The sequence below is a fragment of the Zootermopsis nevadensis genome, unplaced genomic scaffold, assembly GCF_977971745.1.
Source record: "Zootermopsis nevadensis isolate Lab colony 2312 unplaced genomic scaffold, Znev_1.0 Znev_ptg000028l, whole genome shotgun sequence".
In the NCBI taxonomy this organism is placed as follows: domain Eukaryota; kingdom Metazoa; phylum Arthropoda; class Insecta; order Blattodea; family Termopsidae; genus Zootermopsis; species Zootermopsis nevadensis.
The window spans coordinates 21984907-22009688 of record NW_028259160.1 but is presented as its reverse complement, the minus strand read 5'-3'; the positions used below and the strand labels follow the sequence as shown (position 1 = coordinate 22009688).

General features: G+C 36.5%; 1 protein-coding gene across 8 annotated transcripts in view; it reads left to right on the top strand.

The window, feature by feature from the left end:
* The window catches only part of eag (potassium voltage-gated channel protein ether a go-go), a 125645-nt gene extending 102028 nt beyond the window's left edge, over positions 1-23617 (top strand). For 5 of the 8 annotated variants that reach the window (XM_087357659.1, XM_087357662.1, XM_087357663.1 and 2 more), the window contains 6 exons: positions 6676-7099; positions 8128-8336; positions 12754-13006; positions 13457-13653; positions 15354-15531; positions 16859-23617. In XM_087357659.1, the coding sequence (XP_087213785.1) occupies positions 6676-7099; positions 8128-8336; positions 12754-13006; positions 13457-13653; positions 15354-15531; positions 16859-18120 (2523 nt within the window). In that variant the 3' untranslated portion in view covers positions 18121-23617. The remainder of the gene's footprint in view (positions 1-6675; positions 7100-8127; positions 8337-12753; positions 13007-13456; positions 13654-15353; positions 15532-16858) is intronic. The other 3 variants (XM_087357661.1, XM_087357664.1, XM_087357666.1) reach the window with 1 other exon arrangement.
* The last annotated feature ends 1165 nt before the right edge of the window (positions 23618-24782 follow it).

The window sequence follows — 24782 nt, the reverse complement described above, 5'->3', positions numbered from 1 at the left end:
TTTAGGTCAGTTTCTGTATTTAAAACTTATTATAGTGCTCTGGTCTACTGCCCCACCTTCCCCCCATAAATACACCCACCATTTCGTTCACTCAAACTTTTTTGTGATCTTGCTTGTTTCAGACTCCTGACAACACCTTAAATGTGTGAAAATGTCATAGCCACAATTCCTCAATTAATATAACCTTCATAGGTTCAAATAATAAGTAAATTACACCAGGGAAAAGCAATGAGAACATTGAATCCAGAGCAGTGATAAAAGTAACATTATCGTAACTCATAAGAAATGGTGTTACGGCTGGAACGCTCTTTTAACAGTCTGACAAACAGATGATAAAGGTTAACAGCATTCTAATTTATTTTTAATCCTGCTATATAACAGAATGTCATTTCATCCCACAATTTTAACAAAGCACCAACATATCAAGAGTCATTACGGATATTCTACAGGATTTTGTTTTCCTTTAGTTTTAAAGCATTAAATAATTCTATTTTATGTATTTTCTTACTGAATTAGTCAAACTTTTCTGATCTTGTAATTATCCTATGGAGGTTTGAATTAATTTACCAGTGGTTACGTTTTGTATGAATGTTTCATGTGCATTGATATCAACAAGGCGAGCATTGTATGGCAACTGGAACAACGAGTTTCATGTAGCATGAAGCCTCTTGGTTCTTGCAGCTGTGTGAACTGATGTGTATCCTCTGTTATTATTACACTGGACATCAAATTTTAATTACTTGTTTTCTTAGATTGATCAGTAATGGAACTTACATTGTAAATCGTGGCCTACTTTATAATAAATTTAACCCTTCAATTCAACTAATTCCTGGTTTAAACATATTTCTGTGGAACTCTTCTATTTATGTGTGGTTTTAGAAGATACACTAATATTCACATATGCAAGAAACATGCGTCTTCTGCTGCCAGCATGCACAGTCGAGGACAGAATAATGAACCTGACTTCTTATTCAATCAGTATGTCTATGTACGTACATAACCTACGTGTACTACTTTCTTTATCTGGGACTGTTGAATTTATTTTATGTACAAGGAAAGGAATATTTATGTCAGATTCACAATTATATGTGATGATTTTGAAGGAGGCACTATCACAAAAGCACAAATGACAAATTCAATGCATTGTAGTTATGTTGCTGCTTGGAAGAAACCAAACATGGAATTCCACTATTCAGTATGAAAAGGTTTAAACAATAGTCAGAATGAAGATGTGCATCTGGGCCAGATATAAATTACAAAGCGAGAGAAACTGGGTATTTTTGCATACGAATATATGTTTATGAGTTATATTTACAGTATTATAAACAGCTCGTTAGGAAGTCTGAGCTTTAACGTTTAACCGTTAGCAGCATCATTTAATTTGCTATATTTTATACTCTTAGATCATTTATGTTTCACGGGACATTTAACTAATTTTGTTACATCCTGCTACATTAGATGCAGTGTCCCACAATGTAGGCCACTTTTGGCATTAAATTGCAAAGCTTTCAAATTATTTCTCGTTCATAATTAGTATCTTTCAGTAGCAACATGCAGAAGTCATAAAGCTGAAGTATGCTGCAGATAAACATGGTTAGGCTCATGTAGGCAGGCTTACTCTAACCACACCAGAACTTCTGTGGTTTTTCCGTCTTAGGCCGTCCAGTGATTGAGACTAGCTGTTCCTGACAGACCCAACAGCGTATGGACCTCCCTTTCTTACACCTGAGGATCAAGAAATGTCCAATATTGAAATTCGCCATCATCAGAACCCTTTAGAATGGATTAAATCAAAGAGGGAGAGATCAGTAGAACATGCAGTGGAGACGAGAAAGTCGAACAGAAGTTTAATCAGGAAAGATGAAATAAATAAATCACTTGGTAATAATCATTAAAGTTTCATCAAATTTGGTAGGTTTCTTGGCTAGCTGAGCATCTGTCAGTTTATAAATGAGTCTCTGCTCCAGTGAGTTAGACAGTTTCAGGAAGGAATGTTAAAATATTGTGTGATTTTCTGGATATATGGCTGTGGAAATATATATATATATATGCATTATCAGTTTACAGCAGTTTTTTTAAGTTCTTGAGAGTCTTACATAGTGGAATTATCATGGCTTTATCCCAGTAACTGCATTAGCACCACATTTTTTGTATGGAATTTAGAATGTAACAGAAGCATATGATTAGTTTTTTTATGTTGACTGCACTGAATGACTGCTCATTGTTGTAAAATAGATGTTGTATGTCAATGTGTTGATGTTGTGTTGATGTTAGACTGACCCCCATGTGTCTCTGTTTGCAAGATTGTTGTTTCCAACATTGCAGAGAATGAGTGTTTTAAAAAATATTCAATTCTGAAAATTCAGAGTGATCTCTCAACAGAGGCCCCAGACTTTCAGGAACAAAACCTCTATTATGCACAATGGTGATCGTTGTTGTAGGTATATAACCCCAGTCCTTGTGAAAATACATCCCGTCATCGTTCAGACTTTAGTGGAATGTTCGCCCATCATTGAAATATTTCATCGTGTCTGCATTTTATTTTTCTGACAGAAATGTGTATTAATTTGAAGAGTGTGTGTTCCTTGTTTGCACATATTGGCGAACAGGGTCATTTAACAAATTTTGGTGTAGGTTAGCACCATTGAAAAGGTGTATTTAGAAATTGGTGAAAAAATTAGAGACTGTCGGAAGCCTTGTGGATCAGCGTGCATGGGTTGCAGGCTGTCCAGTCAGATGGCACAGTCATTATGTAAACTTTCCAAAGAGACTTGGCTGCAATACATCACATGTCGAAAAGCTGCCAAGAAAGTGAAACTGCGTCCTTGCCACGTGTTTGTGGTTCAAGCGTTGCTTTCAGTGGACAAGGAAAGTCATGTGCAGTTTTATGCATGGTTTCAACTATTAATCACGCAACATGATGGGGTTCTGCATCTCGCGTGGTTTACAGGCGAAGCGTGGTTTTCGAAGTGGATACACAAACTCACAAAACACTTTTTTAGTGTGGCACATAATCCATGTGCAATTCATGAGAAACCATTGCATTTTGTGAAAATTTGCATGAGATGTGCTGTTTCCCTAACCCAAATTATTGGCCCTGCTTTTTTAACCATGCTTAAAATGCTGAGATTTATCTCAGTTTTCAGTGCCTTAAAAGTCACTTGACTGATGATCTAACTACCGGCTGCTTCCAGTAAAATGAGGCAAGATGTTGCATCAGATGCAAGCATGACGGAAATTGAAAGCTTTTTCCGAGACCCGATTATCTCAAAGGACCTCTGGCCGACAAGATCCCCAGATCTAACCTTGTGAAATATTTTCAAATGGGATCTACTGAATCGAAAAGCTTACATGAACATGTTATTCACCACCAATGACCTCAAAGGAAACATTTGGCAGGAGATTGGAGCCATTCCTGTGGACACATGACAGTGTATACTGACCAGTTCAGAGCATCACATCCACTAATTAATGGATGCCAGGGGTGACCACTCTCAGCACCCTTATGTTATGTGATGCAGTTTTTCAGAGACTAAGGTATGTACATATGACACTTGATCACCGTTAGTGCATAAATAGTGGTTTTATTTCTGAACGTTTGCAGCCTCTAGCGAGACGATCACTCTGTCTTTATCAGGGGTTAACTGTTGAGTAAAATTTTGATCACATGTTGTCATGTGTTCAGAATCAGGGACTGTGGTATGTACAGTTTAAGATTGTTCCCACTTTCTACCCATATCACCATCATAATAGGAATATAACACCTAAAGTAACACCTGAACACATTAACCTGCTTTATTAGAGTAGGTTTATTAAAAAGAATAACATGATGTGAATGGTATGAAATAAATTATTCTGATCTTTGTAAAATATGTGAGAGTACCTCTACTCTCTTCTTTGAAGTGGTGGATGCTGCAGATATTAAAAACTTGAATACATGAAATATAGTTTCTAGGAAACAAAAGTCATTATTTGTCTCGTAATAAACCAGTACTTTATAAAATATACATAAGGTGTCGAAAGTAAGCACCTATGGCATCCGTTAGCAAGTACATGTTGAAACATATCCAGAGGATTGGCTGTAGTCCCATGGTGAATTTCTTTGAGGTATTTATTGTGTAAGGCTTATTTATGTAATTTGTATGGATCAGCATTTAACCCAAATTGTTAGGTACATATCATGAACTAATAAAAATATAAGATATTGTAATTGCGTCATATTGTGAATATATTAACAATTATTTATTTTAATCCGTCTTATCACAATATTTTAAAATTTCTTATAATTAAGATAATAAAATATCATTCATGTTTCTTATCGATTGATCGATTTACATTTCGGAACATTTACACAACATGTTTCAGTTTTTATAAAACCATCATCAGGTGTAAAATATATCTAAGAACTTAAAAACTCAATTATGATTTCTGTAGTATTTTGGTGATGTTTCATTACGTTTGTTTTTCATTTTTGGGCGAAGGTGTTGTTTTTATTAAATTTTATTAGATGTACATATCGGTCAAAGATGTAGGAGTGATTGTTCCGATATGTCCAGAAGTACTAGTGTCTTCGAATAGATGTGGGTCAATCGATCAATCGATATGGAACATCAATGATATTTTATTATCTTAATTATAAGAAATTTTAAAATATTGTGATAAGATGGATTAAAATAAATAATTGGTAATAAAAATATGTATATTAAAGATGCTTTATGTTGCACTCTCAGGCACCCACAAAAAGCGTTCATTCTTCCGTTTCTTGACCGTTACTTCGGTCTTCCAGTGCCTAATATTTTCTTGTAGCGTTAATTGACTTGGAAAATCTTATTCCCTTCGTGACTTATTTTCTCTTTGTCATAACACTGACACGGTGAAGCTGTAGCATTGGTCACTTCTTACCAATTAGTTTGTGAACACTTGTTGCACCAGTCTGTTAATTAATTAACCTGAATTCTTATGTTATAGTTTTTATATTGCACTTGGAGAAGTACATTCCAGGTACAAAATAATGCATTCACATTATATAATGTTCTGTAAACTTTGAGTTCTGTGCAGGCTATTAGAGTTTAAAAAACATCGTTAATATGCACTGTAGTTTGATTCTTGCAGTAAGATTCCATGTTTGTATTATAATTTTTTTTTACAAAGAAATTGTATGTAACTCTGTTTTACTTGGCTGGTCATGCTATTTAATGTGTTTACATATTAAAACTCTTCATGCCACAGCTTCCTGACACCCATTTCAAATTATTATAGCCAGAATTTTGCATAATATGGAGGTTAAATGCAAATTCAATTATAATTCAAATGTATGAAAACATTTAATACTGTTTCCTAACCTCACATTTTATGTCAATCCACATATAATTATTTCGAAGCAACTATTCTACACTTCTTGCCCTGGAGCTGGTTTGTACCATTTTATTTTTAGGATGAAATTAATGCTTACTGAATTTTTCAAATTTTAGGAGTGCAATCATGACAAAATATATAGTTTTATGCTACCCAGTTTCTTCTAAAGAAATTGATTTTATTTTTATTTCATGCCATTCTCAAGCATTTATATTTATCCTCTTGAAACACAGCCACTTACGCATTATTGCACTGTAACGAGCACTAACAATTATGCACACAAACACGACACATGTCGTTAATAAACTTCAACCCAAAAAAAAAAAAAAAAAAAAAAAATAGACTGACTAATTTAGAGCAGCTGATGAAGATATGACATGAAGATTCTATGGTAACTAAAAGTGATAAAATCCTCTTGGAAAACATCTGTATCAATTCAGATCAAAAGTCCAGCGTTTTGGAGGCCTTTTTTGTGTCTCAATCTCTGAAAAGCTTGATTTCTGCTCCAAATTGACATGGCCCATCACCCAGTAGGATTTTATCACACAGCTAATGGAAGATATTTAGGGGTCATTTGTGCCACTAAATGGACAGTGTTGTAGTATTACAATTCTATGAGCCATCTACATCACATCAAAGCACAATCAATAAAATGCCTATATTAAATAATAACTATGATTTTGATTGTAATATATTCAAGATATCCTTTAGCTATTTTAATAATCTGTTATTAGGATCTTTCTTTTAAATCTCAGTGTATATTTAAAAAAAAAACTGGAGTAATTAGAGATGTGCTTTTGTTGTAAATATGGATGTTGTTTTACAACAGATTTTATAATTATTAGTTTAATACCTAAAAGTATAGAGTGTATAAATACAGTCATCTCAGTTATTTAAATTTTAAAAGGGGTGTGTTCCAAATCATGACAGTTCTGTTCCAGGTTTCATACGAGACCAGAGCATTGACAAAGACATTTTAATAGTTTTAATGCAAGACCCCAAGAAGAATGGATAGTGTTTAAGACAGTATGTAATTACTGCATCTTGTTTAATTATTTTTCAGGTAAAACAAGGTCACACAGAACTGAATTTCCTACTAGAATGTATATACACACCACCAAGAGTCTGTGATTTGAAGAAACACAAGTGATGTTAACAGTTTGCATATCCCCTGACATGTTAGGAAAGGCACTTTCATTGAATTATGCTTTGATTGATATTTTATAAGGCTCTTGAATTGTAGACAGAACCAACAGTCCGACAGTAACGCGCTAATGACAGATGACAGAAGTATTGGATTGGCCTCCTCGGCTGTTGCAGGGGATCGGAAGCCTATTCAGTGCATTGAAAGTGGTCCGGCTACTACGTTTGGGTCGCGTGGTGCGCAAGCTGGACCGCTATCTGGAATACGGTGCCGCCATGTTGATATTGCTGCTCTGCTTCTATATGCTTGTCGCGCATTGGCTTGCGTGCATCTGGTACTCAATAGGACGTTCAGATGCTGATAATGGTGTCCAGTATTCATGGCTGTGGAAGTTAGCCAATGTCACGCAATCACCTTATTCGTATATCTGGTCCAACGATACCAACTCGCCCGAGCTCATCAATGGGCCGTCCCGCAAAACAATGTATGTCACCGCACTCTACTTCACCATGACCTGTATGACCAGCGTTGGTTTTGGAAATGTGGCTGCAGAAACAGACAATGAGAAGATATTCACCATCTGCATGATGATAATTGCAGGTAAGGAACCTCATAACCCACCCTTTAATATTTGTGACCATTCTTACCTCTGGATAATCCATTTTATTACTTCTGGGGAGAACAGGGGAAGTAATTAGAGGAGGATTATAGTTCCAACTTGAAAAAAAAAACTTGTTGTGACAAAATTAACAGGAGAAAATGTTTTATTGTAATCAGGCCAATTTTTGTCAGCAGTGTTGTTCATTGAATTAAAAAGTATTTTTTTGTTAATGAGCGTTTTTGAGCCAAATATAAAACTAATTAACATACTCCTGATATTTTAGTTACATCAAAGTTGGCAAATTATATACTTATAAGGCATTATATATAATAGAAAGGATGACAGTTATAAACAGTTTAATCCATCGATCATTTGTACCTACTTGATTTTGTTATATTTTGAGTAGTGTGTGACACATGTAACATGGCAGCTTCATTGATAGAATGCACCAAAGAATGACAACAATCGTGGTCTGAGTGTTGGAAGACTAGTGAATTTTATGGAAGAATTAGTGTTCACTATGACAGTAATTATATGAAGCAGAGGAATGTTTACAGATCAGTGGAAAGGTTTGAAGAAGAGTATTGTGGGTTGCCATCAAATGTAACATGGGTTGAGGTTATGGACAAATCAGTCAGCATATCAAGGACAACTGAAGAATCAGGTCTGATGAAATTGCATCTGAAATGAGCATCATTCAAGGAAAAAAGCCATGCAAGAGTGTCTTAAAGTCTAACTCATAACATTTTATTCTGGTAGAATTAATAAGCTTGTGGATCATTCTACCAACTGCTTTGAAAAAAGATGGTTTTTAGGAAAATAAATAATTTGACTACCAACTGTGAACTTATTTGATTACAAGTTTCTGAACTTATAATGAAATTTCCTTTAGTGCTTTTGCTTACATTCACATTATTTATTAGAGTCCAACAGTATTAACTCTTAGCCAAAAAAAAAAAATTGATAATTTATTAGTTTGATAAAATTTTGAATGTGTAATATTAATTATTTAATTTATTTTATGAAGCACTGTTGTATGCCACCATATTTGGTCATGTGACAACCATCATCCAGCAGATGACATCAGCAACAGCCAAGTACCATGATATGTTGAATAATGTGAGAGAGTTCATGAAACTGCACGAGGTGCCCAAAGCTCTGTCAGAGCGAGTTATGGACTATGTTGTATCCACATGGGCCATGACCAAGGGCCTGGACACCGACAAGGTAAATCAGGTCAGGCAAGTTTGCTCTGAAACAATTTGACATTGGTTGGAGGTGCTATCTGGGCCTTTTTCTTTCTTCCATAACCTCAATTCTTGCTCCTGGCCTAGCTTCTCTATAAATAGGTTAGTTTTGGCTGCTTATATTTTAAACAGCCCTCCAACCATGTTACTTATTTCAGATATTAATTTTATTATTCCCAAATTCTCTGCACATTAAGGACTTATGCTGATTTCCATCAAACATAAACTCAGTGGTACTTACATTAATTGTGCTTATTGCGGTTATGATAGATGTAAAGCATGATAATTGAGTACGGTTTTAAATAAAAATACTTTAAAAGTGATCAAGAAATGTCATTTATAGCCTATGTACCATCATAAGTGACCATGATACATGACAGAATAGATTTGTGTCAGGAAAGAACCTTGTTTCTCCAAGGGCTTAATCTGACAAGACTCCATTTTATTGTGAACACTTTTTAGCCTTAGACTCAAGAGATGTTTTTCAAAGGCCCGTACATGACGTATAGTGGGACTGCTTTACTTTTAACTTGATTAACATAAGTTCAAATCATCTTCTGAAGTAGTAGGCATGTTTTTGTGATGTAGTGGAGATGCGTTCCTCATCCAATGTGATGTGTGATTGATTCCTTTTGCTTTGGAAGTGTACTTCATGGCATTTGCATGGATTTTAAACCGTGACTTGGAAAAGGCACATATTATATTTTTGCTGCTTCTGTATTCTGCAGTATGTAGTATAACATTTTAATTCTCAAATTAAAATTTTATGATTTCTTGCAGAGGTAATTAAAATAAGTAAAACTAAGAAAAAAATTTAAGGTTTACATGCGTCATGTTTGTGCTTTTGATTAAAATATATATTAAAATTCAGGTCAATACACAAAACAATTTTTTGATGTTAAAATTTAAAATTTAAATGTTAAAATTTAAAATTTTAAATTTGCGCCATTCATCATTATAATGATGATGTGAAACGAAAGAAAGCGCTCGATTGTAACATCATTATAATGATGAATGGCGCAAATTTAAAATTTAAAATTTTAACATTTATATTTTAAATTTTAACATCAAAAAATTGTTTTGTGTATTGACCTGAATTTTAATATATATTTTAAGAAAAAAATGTATATTTCCTTATTTTATAAAGGCATGTTGTAATACCAGTGAGATTTAGATATAATTTTAGAAGTAATTAAGTAAATATCATGTATGAAAGAAATGAGTAGTGTCTAGAAGGTTTCTCTGTAATTAGATAATTTTAGTACAACATTCTCTCTGTGTTCTTCACAGAAGGTATTTTCCATCTGAGAAATTATTTCCCTCTCCTTACTTCCAGCACTTGCAGAGTAATTATAAATAATATTTTCACTTTAGAAACAATATACATGATGGATGAAAAAGGAGAAACTTTGTGTTGAGAAAATTGTTGTATATTACGAAGTAACTCACATCAGTCTTCTTTGCTGTTGTAATTAATTGTCCTGGATGCAGCTAGCTCAGGATATAGTCTGATGGTAGGCTTTTGTGAACACAGTGATGAACCTTTGGGTTCCATAAACAAAGTAGACTACTGTGTAAGATTTGAGGTTTTCACAGCGGTGAATATGAAGATTACTGTCTTCTGGGTTGTTGCGCTGTGTAGTCTGGTTGATGTTTACCAACGTTTCAGAGGTCATACTGCCTCCATCATCAGGGCGATGAGTATGAAGATTTCTGTCTTCTGGGTTGTTGCGCTGTGTAGTCTGGTCGATATTTACCAACGTTTCAGAGGTCATACTGCCTCCATCATCAGGGCGATGAGTATGAAGATTTCTGTCTTCTGGGTTGTTGCGCTGTGTAGTCTGGTCGATGTTAACCAACGTTTCAGAGGTCATACTGCCTCCGTCATCATCGCCCTGATGATGGAGGCAGTATGACCTCTGAAACATTGGTTAACATCGACCAGACTCCACAGTGCAACAACCCAGAAGACAGAAATCTTCATACTCTGATGATAGAGGCAGTATGACCTCCGAAACGTTGGTTAACATCGACCAGACTCCACAGTGCAACAACCCAGAAGACAGAAATCTTCATCGCCCTGATGATGGAGGCAGTATGACCTCTGAAACGTTGGTTAACATCGACCAGACTACACAGCGCAACAACCCAGAAGACAGAAATCTTCAAAATAGACTACTCTTTGACGAGCAGAGTGTACAATTGACTTTTCAAAGAATATAACAACACTTTTATTATGGGCCAATAAATAAAATCCATCAGGTTTAAGTTACGTGATATTGTGGGCTATAACTCAGAAGTGAAGCATCCAATTATCCACGTTCATGTAGAAATTTTCATTTCTTCTGTGCACAGAACATGACGCTAAAATGGCACTGTATTAGAAACACTCTGTGCCAAAGTAAGTCAACTAAAATATGCAAGTTGACGCAGTGACTAGAGTGCTGGATGTTTGCAGAGATCGCCATATGATCGAGTCCTGTTATAATCCAAACTTTCTCTTCTAAATAAGCTAAGGAGTATATTATTGATGTTGTTGTTAATGTATTCACTTTCCTGAGGAGGATTTTTTACTTCATATAAAACCTCAAGGATCTGACCACGTTTTTCACTGTTGACTTAGAAACAATGCTTTCATGCAGAATTTATAGATATTTTTGTAATTTTCTCTATTCCAAGTTTTACATTCCTGCTGCAGTGATTTATTGCCACCAAAGAAACAAAATCTGAAAAAGTTTTATGCAACCATAGTTTTTTTTTGTTTTAAATTACAACCCCCCTCAAAAAAAAAGCATGAACAGAAGTTTCATATTTTTTTGAAAAATTTATTATCTTACATCATTTCAGGATTATGTATTAAACGGCACCACTGTTACTGCATCATCGAAAGTTCACTAACTGTAGGAAATGAAAATGTTTTGAGTGACCTCCAGTGGCATAACATCCATTACAAATATTATTACCTCTCTATCGTCTTAATTTAAAATTACATTAGAAGAAATGTTTGGTATTTCATTAGATGCATTCCATTAACTGAAGACCTTAATACGGAAAGTGGGTAATTCCAAAAATGGCCAGAATTGAGAACAGCAAAAATTAGAACAATTTTGCAGTATAATAGACAGATAAAACCACCAACAAATAAGTATTTTAAACATTCTTCACGTGTATTTGGTGCAAGAAAGGTCTAAATGTTTAAAGTATGTCCCGTTCTTGCCCTAAACTACTTTGATACTTTGATATTTTTGCAAAGAACTCCTGGAATATTTATTTTTCCAATGTTTGTAATGTATAGATGATAATGAATACAGAACTGAAATGATTTGGAATGAACTAGCCACGGCCAAATTTTATGTGTAAGCTGGCAATTGCTTGGAAGGACTTTGGTAAACCTCAGTCATTTAGACCAAGATTTGAACCCACGACCATTACCTACTCGATTGCAATGTTCAGTTTCTCCAGATTATGTGACCATATCAGTTTTTTTCATTGTAAACTCCACTTATAAACCAAGAAAACATTGTCATTGATAATTATCGTTTAGAGAAGACGAAGTTTAAGACACATTTTCTAATTTTTGGGCAAAAAGGGGATATATCTGTTAATAGAATTACTTTTTATTCAAAGAATTCTTGTTCGAAATGTCTAAGTATGTTTGTGAAGACACTGAGAATAAATTAACACTGCCAGAAATACTGAATAATTAAATAATTTGTTGTCCCTCCTGGAAAAGAAATCGCTCGTTCCCTTTCAGCTTCAAAGTATTCAATCATATGAGTATACTATTAAAATTTGTATGTAAAAGTAGAACACCGTTACGTCGTCTTCATTATATACAACTGGAAAATTATTTTATTAGCTTTAATATTTATCTCTAGCAGTTTTGTTACTTTCTTTGAGAAAAAGCTTATTTTTCTCACTCTGTGAGTAGAATTACAGCTCATCAGTGTCTGATTGATCACTATTGGTCAATAATTGCGAGGTTTGATACCCACCTATAAAAGTTTCGGCATCTTTGTAGGCCTCAAGTTTTATGTATTTGTCTGTGTTTTTTAATGTCATCGTCAGTCATTCTATTTGTGGTGAGTACGAAATATGAACAATACAGCATTTGTTTCTACGTCAGCACTAACCAAATTTGGGTTTTAAAATCCTATTATAATGTTCATTTGTTAACCCTTGTGCAAATTTAGGTAACGAGAGGAAAAATTGAACACGAAACATTAGACATGTGATTAACGTACATTTAACTGGAGTGAGAATTCATTGATTCAGAAATACTTTTAATCACATCCATGAGACTTACAGAATGCTTTTTTTTTTTAAGCATGCTGTAGGCTAGGCTCCTTTTCAGGAAACGTCTGTGACACGCACGTGTGAATTACAATTTCTGTCTTTCATTCCAGGTACTCAACTATTGCCCGAAAGATATGAAAGCTGACATCTGTGTGCATTTGAACCGTAAAGTGTTTAATGAACATCCGGCATTCCGTCTAGCTAGCGACGGTTGCCTGCGTGCGTTAGCCATGCACTTCACGATGAGCCACTCGGCTCCTGGTGATTTGTTATATCATACTGGGGAATCCATCGATAGTCTGTGCTTCATTGTCACAGGATCGCTTGAAGTTATACAAGATGATGAAGTAGTGGCTATTTTAGGTGAATGTCTTACCTGACGTCATTTATTCAGTACCTTGATTAATGATGATTCCTTCAGTACTGTCAGAATCATTTCTAAACTAACTCCTATAGTGATGTAAACATAAACCTTGTCAACTTCCCAACGTAGCCTCCTCTTCCACATATATATGTTTACTTCCAGTGTACACAGCATTTAAACTAAGTTGTATGCGTTTATCGTTAACATAAAGCAGCAAGGGCAGAGCCATTATGGTCCAGAATTTTAAATTGGTCTATATTCTAGTTTTTCACAATATTATTCTGTAAATGATAGTTCTTAAATAATGAAAATTTGTGACCTATAATTTTATAAAAGGGCCAAAAATTTCTGCTTGTGAGCAGTAAAATATTTTTGTGCGTCAGTGTTATTCTCTGAATATAGTCCGTCGGCCATAAAATTAATGCACGTATGCTTTTTATTCAATACAGGAAAAGGCGATGTTTTTGGGGACTCGTTCTGGAAAGACAATGCGATCGGACAGTCGGCTGCCAATGTCCGAGCATTGACTTATTGCGACTTGCACACGATCAAGCGAGACAAGCTGCTTGAGGTGCTTGATTTCTACCAGGCGTTTGCTAACTCATTTGCTCGCAATCTCATCCTCACCTACAATCTTCGTCATCGGGTGAGTGCTGACTATGAGGGTCTAATTTAAAGTACTTGTCATGGCGTGTGTTACAAGAATTATATTTTCCACTTGTTTAAGTGATTAAAAGATTTTAAATTCAGGAGGTCTGCTTGTCTCAGACAATGTAGACAAAATACAAAGTATTATGCATGTCTGCACATTAGCGGACTATAGAAAAGAAATCTTTCCCGAGGCATTTCTGTGAATCTGCTTTTAAGCAGCTTTGAATATAAATAATCCTTTGATGATAAACATTTATGTCTCTACTGCAGTAACAGACCATATTTAGTTATTTAATTTTTCAAAGCTAAGAATTTTGATATTGTAGCCCTAACATGTAGAAAAATTAAGATTTACTTTCAATTTCACGTGACAATAAAACCCTCCTCTCCATAATAAAAAATATAAACAAAACACTCTTTAAAACATGTAATTTATTCTTGAGCGAACCCTTTACCAGCAACACAGACAGTGTTTTAGAATATAGTAATACTGCTTCCACGATGCAGTTTGTTAAACATGCTCAATTTATTTTGGGGGGTGGACCGAAGCACACCATAGAAAATATTTAAATTCCTGTAATTTTCTTTGTATGTAATAAGGAATAAATTTAAACAGTTACTGATAATGATAATATGTAAGTTTTGGATTGTACATCACATTTATTACATTTCAAGGATCCATAAGTTAGCCAGATGACAATAGAATGTGAAGAAAGTCATAATAATACAATACATTATGGATTTCACATAAAATAAGTGCAGGATTCATATAAAATACTGATATGTTACAAATAAATCCACTGACTAGATACAGTATATAAATTTATAGTATATAAAGATGAGAAAACCTTTATATTCACCAAAAGTGTAAAATAATTATTTAAGTATCTTCTTAATACTGGGGGGATACTGGGATGACCCGTTCTTCAAGTGTCTGAGAACTGCGGGTCCCATCTTTTCGTTGGCTTGATCTATAGACATTTTGGTAGGATTCCTTGGACGAGGGATCGGCCCGTCGCAAGGCCCCTACCTGTACACAGGACAGCACAACACAGAAAAACGCGGACAAACATCCATGGCTTGAGTGGAATAATGGCACGGTCTAAGGTTGTGAATGGAGACGATGCCTTCTTGATGTGAACGTTAACTATGAATTTATTGAATAAGAAGTGGACCCCCCCCCCCCCCCCCCCCACTTTTGGAGTTTGCTGGGAAACTAGCAGCCTGTAAAATACTAGCATGTTACAGAGGCCTCAGAACTCGGACTGATTATTTGATTTTTCAGTAGCTGCACGACTATCAGCTTTTCAGTAGGTAGTTTCCTCCATGCCCTAGTACTAAAAGTGGAAAACTAAATTGTATTTTAGGTTCTCAAGATGGTAAGAAAAAAGATGGCTATCTTCTGGGTTGTAGCGCTGTGTAGTCTAGTAGAAGTTTACCAACGTTTCATAGGTCCTTGCTGCCTCCATCATCATGGTGATGATTGATGATCATTACCCTGATGATGGAGCCAGCAAGGATGTCTGAAATGTTGGTAAACTTGTACCAGACTACATGGCGCTACAACCCAGGAGACAGCCATCTTTGTGTGGAAAACTACTTCAGTTTTGTGTATGTGTGTTGTAAATGTCTGTCTCATGCAATGTAATGTGACATCATTTAGTTTGTAAGCATATCTGTGTACGTTTGTTGTAGCTTATTTTTCGCAAAGTGGCGGACGTGCGTCGTGAGAAGGAGTTGGCAGAAAGAAGGAAGAACGATCCTCAACTGGACCAGCAGCAGGATCACCTCGTGCGCAAGATTTTCTCGAAATTTCGCAGAGACCGGGCGCAGGCGTTGCAACCCCCTGCACAGCCTGCGCAGTCGCCTGCAGGTTGGACTTTGACATGTTCCCTGATGGCAGCTGTTTTCTGTTTCTTCGCCGAACGTGGCCTGAGTCAGAAATTGCTGATATAAAAAAGCAGATTGATTTACTAAAGCATTTATCCCTTACACAAAGTATTTGAATGAATAAAACAAAAGAAAATATATTTGCGTAGATACTTTTTATGCTGACTCGTTTCATAAGCAAAGCATGTATTCCTCCCATTCAAGTATGTTTGGAAATAACATAAATAGAACAATTAATTTCCTAAAAAGACCAGCAGCAAAGTATTTCTGACCATAATATCAGTTAAACAACACAAAACACAAGAAATCTCCTCAAACACCGTATTTCTGGCATAGTACGTTGTCTACAAATACTGCGTCAGTCACAAGGAACCCGAGAGAGAGAGTGTAACCCCCAAAACCACCCCGTCTAATCCTGTTCAATCTCCGTCCCCCCGGCCATGCCTACGCATGGGATGAAACCAGAAGGAGAGGGAAAAGAGGAAAATGATTGGCCTCTTCAATCAAGCTTAAGGTCAGTCGCCCAGTCTGAGGTTATCCAAAAACATCCTCTTTGACCAAGGGCCAAACACTTTGGCTCACAACCATTTCCTGAACTTCCTTTGCTGGACTTTCAGATCCAAATCCACCCATAAAGTGCTACCTCTGTCCTTCATAATTTGACGTACATTCCCAGACAAAACTTTCCATACGAGCTGTCTCTTGTTGTTTATCATTTCCTAAACATAGAATTTGCATTAACAGCAACGTTATTAACAGAATGGTCACTGTGTATTTCAGAGTCAGTAGACTAAATCGTGAATCATTAAATTTGAACGTAATTTGCGTGAGTTCATCTGGTACAACTCTTTTCCCGCTTGTAAATGCCGTGATATTATCATTTTGATTTTCATCGCCTACCACCACGTGGTTAATTTATTAAAAAAGGTTTCTCCAAAACAGACGACAAAATTGGTCATGCTACGAATGTACTGATTACATTTGATCATCACGTGTGATACGGATGACCTGCCGTACATAGTACACTGGAATCAGCTTGAATGTTTAAAATCTGCTTCCCATCAATAAACATCTGTAACATGACCACCATACGAGAGAAGTTACATAGAAGGAAAAATAAATTATCTCATTGATTTTCATTAAGAATTCTTGGATATTCTGATATAAATCTGTCCAGTTTTTAATTCGTTCCTCTCCGCCCCAAGCTCCTTCATGAAAAATTGGTATTCTAGCTCTGTGCTCAGTGAATTACTTGAAATGTAGCTCCGTGTCCTGGAGCCACGCGTAATGTCGTACAATCCTGCTTACAGGTCAGCAGGCGGACTTGGAGCGTGGGGATTCGGCATCTGGCGAAGGCGCAGGGGACGGTACAGCAGGAAAGTCTGTCGTGCGAGTCTTGTCGACAACAAAATTATCCAGCGTGGCGGAAACGGAGCACGGGAGCGTCGGAAGCGGGGCCCTAGTGGCCGTGACTACCAGGGGCCAGCGTCCTGCCACAATCCGTACCAGCAAGTGGGGACGTCTGTTGGGGAGCAGCAGCCTCGATTCAGGAAGCGAATCTATGAACAGCAATAATAATACCACGGCGATCCAGCGTTCTGTGTCTGCCAGAGACCATACAAGTGGAAATAATAAAGACAGAGTCCAGTCGTTATCAGGTACTGGTAGTAATACGTCCACAAACGGCGCAGCATTGGGATCTGGTAATAAAGTGTTTCCCAAACTCCAGAAACTAACATCGTCAACGACAACGACACCAACAACCGTAGTGCCTCCACAGACAACAAGACGGGACACCATTGAAGAAATTGCGGAGTTTGAAGATCATGAGGGCACAAAACGCGTAGCAGGTACCAATTTGAGGAAAGTGGATTTGTATGATAGTGGCATTCTTCATAGCTGTGATCAGAGGCTAAATGAAGCCTCTACGGGTAGTCTCGTTTTATACCAGCGGCCAGTTGTAACACCTGCGCCACCAGGAATTGCTGCAGCGGAATACAAGGAAATAATTTCTAACATCATGGACTTCAAAGTTGATGTGAAATTGGAAGTTCAGAGATTAAATCAAAAAGTAGGACACATGGAGGAATTATTAACAGAACTGCTTTCAAGGTTTAGTCAGACTGCGCCTGTAGGAAACTCTGCAGCTTCTTCAGCTTCTTCTCAGTCACCCCCACAAGAGGCTGAAGAAGGAACAGAGACTCAACAAGTAGCGGGCGCCACGCAGCCACAAAAGAGGCCTGCGAGAGTGACGTCGGTAATGACTGGGGTTCCTTCGGTATCGAGTTCAGCAGGAGCGGGCGAAGGGACGAGTGCTTCGGGGACTGGCATAGGAAGCATCATACTCCGGAAACGTCGTAGCAAGTCCAGGACGAAAGCGGCGGCACCGGCCGTTCCCACCACCACGCCTACGAATGGGACGTCGCCGAGAACTTCGCCGACCGAAATGACGAGAATGCTGCAAGATCAGGACCAAGGCCTAACAGCTGCTGCTTCTGCATTACCACTTTCATCCACGTCCAAGAGCGAAGATGACAAAAGACAGTTTAGAAGATCTAGGGAGTTTCTGTAGTATTTTTTTTTTTTTTTTGGTAGTGAAGGGCAGCGTGCAATTCGCATTTGCACACCTCTGTTTGTTAAAGGTATGGACCAAAGTCTTTTCTCATAACTAAATACTACAGGAATAATCTATTAGTATTTATCACAAAATAAATTAATATTGTCTGGATTACATACCTACACTTAAATTATGATGAAATAAGCCAAAACATTTTTCTTGTGCTCCATCTGCCACTAACTTCAGAGCTCACGACACTCGAAGAGAAAATTGTAATAAGTTACGCGCTTGAGTGTCGTGGTCCCAGTACCAGATTATTCAGAACACCAGAAAAGGCTCCGTTAACTTGGAGAATTCATGTTGATCAGTTGTTATTAATCTTTGAATCAAAAGTTGGTGATCTGAGGCAATTGGCAAACCTGTATTTAAAAACTTCATTTAGAATGTTCATTTCAGTCTAGAATCATATTCTTTTCGGTTGAACAAGTTCATTCGTTGTCTTATTTGAAGCTTCCACAACTAAAAACTTTATCTGGAAGTAACGGGCGTTAACTCTGCGTTTGCCAGTTTAGTTAGTGTGACACGCGGCCGGCCGTCTTGCTAGTAAGAATTAATGAATGTTTGGGGAAAAAAAAACATTATTTTATAATATAGGATCCCAAATTTAAAACTCGTTCTGTTAGTGAAAAGTTTTCCATTTTAAATTATTAATTTATTAATATAGCATAATCCGTTAAAGAAAATGTTCTGTAAAGTTTATCGCAAGATCTCTGCATTTTATTGTACAGCGAACTTCTGATTATCTGTGCTAATGAAGGGTTCCAGAAACATGAATAATCCAAAAGGTTCTGTTTGATTACATATTTTTCTATTTTCTAAGAAAGAGATTTTAACGATCGCTTGTTTTTGCGAGAAGTTTCGGCACCTCCTTACAGCAGCACAAATTTCGCTGTTATCTGTTTCGTCGTAGCATTAAAATCTTTCTGTCGTGCGCCGGAATCTTGCTTAACCTACATTGCTCAGTGGCCATTCTTGAGCATTTTCTCGTACGTGTTTTCAGAACTTCAACTCGGACTTTTGTGTTTCTGTCTGTATAATTTCTTTACGATTATCAGCCATCTTAGAATTCACAAGTCTTAAGTTTCACTTTTACGTGACTGATACCACCGTGACCACCTACCGATAACAGTGACAATAAAGTATTCTTTGACCAAATCTTGTACAGGACCTCCCAAAACCAACCCCGCCCTTCTCCAAAGCAGGCATGGAAATATTTCGATGCGTGTGTCCGGATTTAATGAAAAGTCACGTACAGAGTCGTGCGTGTGCGATCGTCAAACTGGATAATGCGCACGCAGATAATCAGGAGTTTACTCTAATTCCTTTTCTTGCCTATAGAGCTTTGTATTGATAATAAACATATCATAGGTGCGTTCTCCCGCCACGTGGCTTTCGGCAAAACATTTTTTAAGATGCTGTTGTACCGAATAGTAACCGAGGACTGTTAATTTTAGTTCTCATAAATGACTAATTGACAGCAGTTTATATCCATATTCAGTTTGTAGAATGGAATTAATATATTTAACTAAATGCCTTAATACTTTTTTCGTAGAATCCATGCATTTTTCTACCAGTTTTCGGGCTTCTTTTAACTTTGGGTACGTTACTTGTAAGACTCGGACAATGAACTAGCATTTATGTAACATAGTAAAATGGACAATTTTAGATTCTTTTCAACAATTTATCCAGAAGTTTAGTATTTAAAAATTATAATAATTACATTCTATAGAAATTTGTTTATGGTTAGAGGAATATACGGTTTGTGGCGCACGCCAAATGGTTTAACAAAAACTCGTTTTTAAAGTTGATTTACTGCGTTCTTTTTAATCCTTGGTAAAGTGAACTGGTTTCAGACAGCAGTTGTTCTTGATCCTTCAAAGTTTGAAATTTGTGCATGTTTCCAAAGTTTTTTAACCAAGTCTTCTTCAGGTCGAATTTTCTACTAATTCTTGGGGAAGCATTACCCAGTATATTTGGCATAATTACTTAGGGGTTGCAATCCTACACGTGAAACCGATATTATTTTATGGCTTGCGATTATAATAATTTCTGCCCACAGATAATTTGTTATACTTTTATAGAACAGAGAATAACTCTGTGCCTAAAGGCGGTATAACGCACGCGTGTAATAAAACATCGCACTGAATAGGTCAGAGCCTTTAGATCATACGAACATTAAATATGACGTCCAGAGTTAAACCGATCATCACACAACGTGTAGATAATGAATTTGTTTGAAGTCGTCAGTTTCATGTTTCCCATGGCTTGAACAAAGTTTAGTTATTGTGGTTATTTCCAAATTACTTAACGCACTTTCACTCGTTTTAAATAAAATAAATAGGCCTGCTCGCTGTTATGAGGCGGCGGAATTGTACGTGGGAGGACTCGGGCTTTGCCTGATGCCACCTGTCGTGTGTGCGTTGTACAATGTAACCTTGATATAGAGCAAATTTATGAAATTCACAAAAAGAAATGCTATTTATAATTGGTATTAGACATCTGAAATCGATTTAAATAACTAGTAATTTAATATATATGATAATACAGCACTGAGAAGGGAAATGTCCTTGGTTTAATGCAAAGTTTTACGTGAAAGTGTCCGCAGTCAACCTAACAGCATAATATGATTGCACCGTGAAAGCGCCTAAGCTGGTACAAGAATACAGAATTCAAAATTTTCAAGGTCAAAGAATAACTTCCAACAGATCGTCACATTTATACACCATTGATACGGCTATTTCTGTGTCAGAAGAAGGTGTATAATTGCTTCCAAGAACCTGCAGTAAAGTTTGGAAAGATCATGCAAGAAGACATTGATTAAATGATTCAGGATTTTAACTTAAAAAATATTTTTTTAAACCACCGCAAGTGGTAAAATGATAAAATTATTTTATGAGCATATTTTTGGAGAAATAAAATATCAACCAACGAAACCCGTGTAATAAAATCTTCTTGGGCGACAAGCCACGTCCATTTTGATGCAACTTTTCGCCCGAGAAGAATTTATTGCATTTAGTCACAGCAAAAGCCTCGTGTCTTATACAGGGTGATTCAAAAGGTTAGGGCCAAACTGAAGGAGCGTATAGAGGGACTCGGAGAGAATCCATGTCTCCGAAGTTATCCCGAGTAAGTCGAGGCCATTGAAGTTGTGGGAAGTCTGATAACATACCGCTGAAATAATCGTACTTTGCTATTCTCCTACGGTCAATGCAGATTATTGTGGAAAGACTTGCGGCTAGTTAGGAATCACTCATTAAGTTGAAAGTACTAGAAAGAATCCTGGTTTTATTAAAAAAAAATTCCAATTTACAGTGCTGAAGAGTTTTTTGTCTTACTTGTTCTGTCATGGTTACATTGTACTTTAGAAACTCGTATTAAGAACGAATCGGCAACTTGGCTGACAGCTTCAAGCAGGTCTGTGGAGGAGTAGAAGTTCATTCTTTCTGTGAGACTGGTCTTAAACTATTGTATACGCTGCAGAGTTAAAGACAAAAACAATTTGGAAAAATATCAGAACAAGTTTCCTTACTGTGAGCTAATGTTCATTATTAGCGTGATGTACATGAAATACAAATAGCGCTAACTTTGTTCGCATGACGGTAGTAGCTACCCTAAACTCATACTTTTTTTATTCCCTACAATAGCAGATGCACAAAATTTTGATTTGAGCAACGTAGCACCACGTAGAATTATACAGCGATGTATGATGGATGAAACAAAAAAGAATTTCAACTCGAACAGGATTTGATCCCATGACCGCCTGCGTAACCTGTTACACTGTTATGGATTTACATTACTTAAAGAACGTACGAGTTGTAATGTTAGAAATTAAAAGTGAGATAACAAGACATTTTCTTTTCCTTTTAAAAATAACAGGTTAAGAGACAATTTAGCGTACGCTCTAGATTATAAATTGTATTTATTGGTTGGTTTTGTAATATGCACAGAAATGAATTTAAGGCTCTCTATTTGAAACTATGCTGTTCACTCAACGATCAATTTCCTATTAACAACTCAGTAGAGAAGAAAAATATGTTCAAAACGTATGTTTATGCATTGTAGTGATAATATTGGAAAGTATATAAAATGAATTTCAGTACATTCTAAGTTTCTTTTGTGAAAATAAGATAAGTAGGTAAGAGTTTGTGAATAGACCTTATTATTAATATATATGCTATGTTTTTATATCATCTGTGGCCTATTGCTTACTTATGACTGTGGCACACGTAACATTTCTATGGTACACAAAGTGGAAGAATATTTATGAACGAGCTCTCCGAAGTGTGATTTTTCGTAAATAAATATGCAGAAAACTTTTAAACAAGAAAAATGTAGGATGTTAAGTTTTCAAGACAGAAGACAGTCGAATGGAGTGTTATCTAAATATATAAAATCATGCAAGACACTTAATGCCAGACGTGTTTCGACCTCGAGAGGTCACGATCAGTGGAAAAAACAAATACCGACGCAACGTTGAAGTTCACAGGCACGGACATCGCGACCACGGTTCACCGTAGACCAACAACGGAAACCTCAACTTGGACCATCGGACATTACGCCAAGTAACTCGATTTAGATACCAGCGTGGTATTACATGAAGTATGGTTTTATAAAGTGCGACATTTCTGCTTTATAACAAACCATCGTCTTATGAATTGTACGATTTAATAAGAATTAACTTGTTTTTGCCACCGATGATGATCTCTTGAGGTCGAAACGCATCTGGCACCAAGTGTCTTTCCAAAGTGTAAACAGTTTTGTTTGAATGCATAATTTTATATATTTAGAAGTGATATTTGTTCTACAGACACTGATATAGATGTAAGATGTCTGTCTTCTGGATTGTAGCGTGTAGAAGTGCTTACAACTGTTTCAGAGGTCCTTGCTACCTCCATCATCAGGGCAATGAAATATGGATGTAGTTCGTCATTTAAGTACATTATGGATTATGGTATATTCTGTGGCTCGTATCCGCACACTCCAGGGTCAGCCTTCATTGACACATGCTGAGATAGTAAGGCATCTGTCTCCACAGACTCTGCTGTAAGCAAGTTAGTGTGTGGATAACATCGTCGCTGAATAGTACGTGTTGATTCATTTCACCGTCATATGCGTGTCAAAAACTAAACATCAGATGGTCACTGTCTCGTGTTTGCGTCATATCTTTTATACAAGGAATCGTACTACAGAGAACTTTTTCACAAATTTCTTCCACACCGCAAAATGTACGTATCTCATCTCAGCTATGAGCATTCAGAGTTCAGAAGTGCGAGGAACACGTGTCAAAACTCTTGTGTATTGCAGTACAGATTACACTTTTAAATTCTTGTTAATATAATATTTGGTATAGTAAGGGAAACCATGGATATCTTCATGAGACTTTAATCTCGGGATACCTGAAGAAAAGTGAGATATATCTGTACAGAACTAATCTTTAAATCGTTTAACGTAATGGAAGTGGTATTATTTTATCCATGTTAACTTAACCGATCCGAATCCTCGAATTTTCCAAGACTTCGTTCAAAAGCTCTCTATTTTACGGCTTTGAAATACATAACCTCATTCTATTTAACGTGGGTGGAATTCACGAAGTCTGTGTTCCTAAAGCAGACTCCAGTCTTACAAATCATGTATTGTTAATGTTATGTATAAGTAGTGTTTTTTATAGAGAAAATGAAGTTGTAGTGCCCAACAATTTGAATATAAAAAACCCTGTAATTAATTATTATTAAGTTCTTCTCCTAAAGAAAATACTGTTACAGATATTTCATCTCACACGAGTAGCAGCGGTAATATCTAAAATATAATTAATATTGAAATAGTTTTTAAATTTATTGCAGTCATTAAACATTCCTAACTTGACTAGGATTTGTGTGCATGACCATCTGCGTATAAGAGCAGATTCAATTTTGTTAATTGGCTCTAGCCGAGTTCTCGCCGTGTTACTACAGCGTAATGTGACAAATGCTTACGTTTACCATCAGCCTGTCTTGTCCAAAAGATTATAATTGGACTGATCAAGTCTAGGAGGTTGAGATGGGCAAGGCATGTAGCCTGCATGGGAGAGACAACCAGGAAGACCTAGACGTAGATGGGAGGATAATATTAAAATAAATAAGATGGGTTTGTATTTACTGGATTCAACTTCTTCGTGGTTCTGTTTTCTTTATGGTTCCAATTAATTAATGTTTTAAACTTTAAACGTAATTATATTATTTTTTTTTGAAATTTATTTATAGAAATTCTTATTAGTCCCAATTCTTTGAGAACCTCCATGAACAATGTATCAAACCATCCGTATGTGGAAGCCATTGGTAATAATGAAGTCGTTAAGGGAGGGAAAGGGGTGATAGACGTGTTTTGGGGAGGGGTAGAGCAGGAGAGGTGCATTCAGTATACATTTAACAGGGGTTATATGGAGCATCTGTGTATGGCAGGCCGCCTTTGTACGGATGGATGGACAGATAGTCACTGAGAAAGGGACGGTCGATTGCTGAACGATTGGCTTTTATGTATGAATAGATATTAACTTTTATTGCGGTATTGAATGTGAACGTAATTCCTAACTGGAAAACATAACCTATCTGCTCTCCACGTGCAAGTACAGACACGAATCA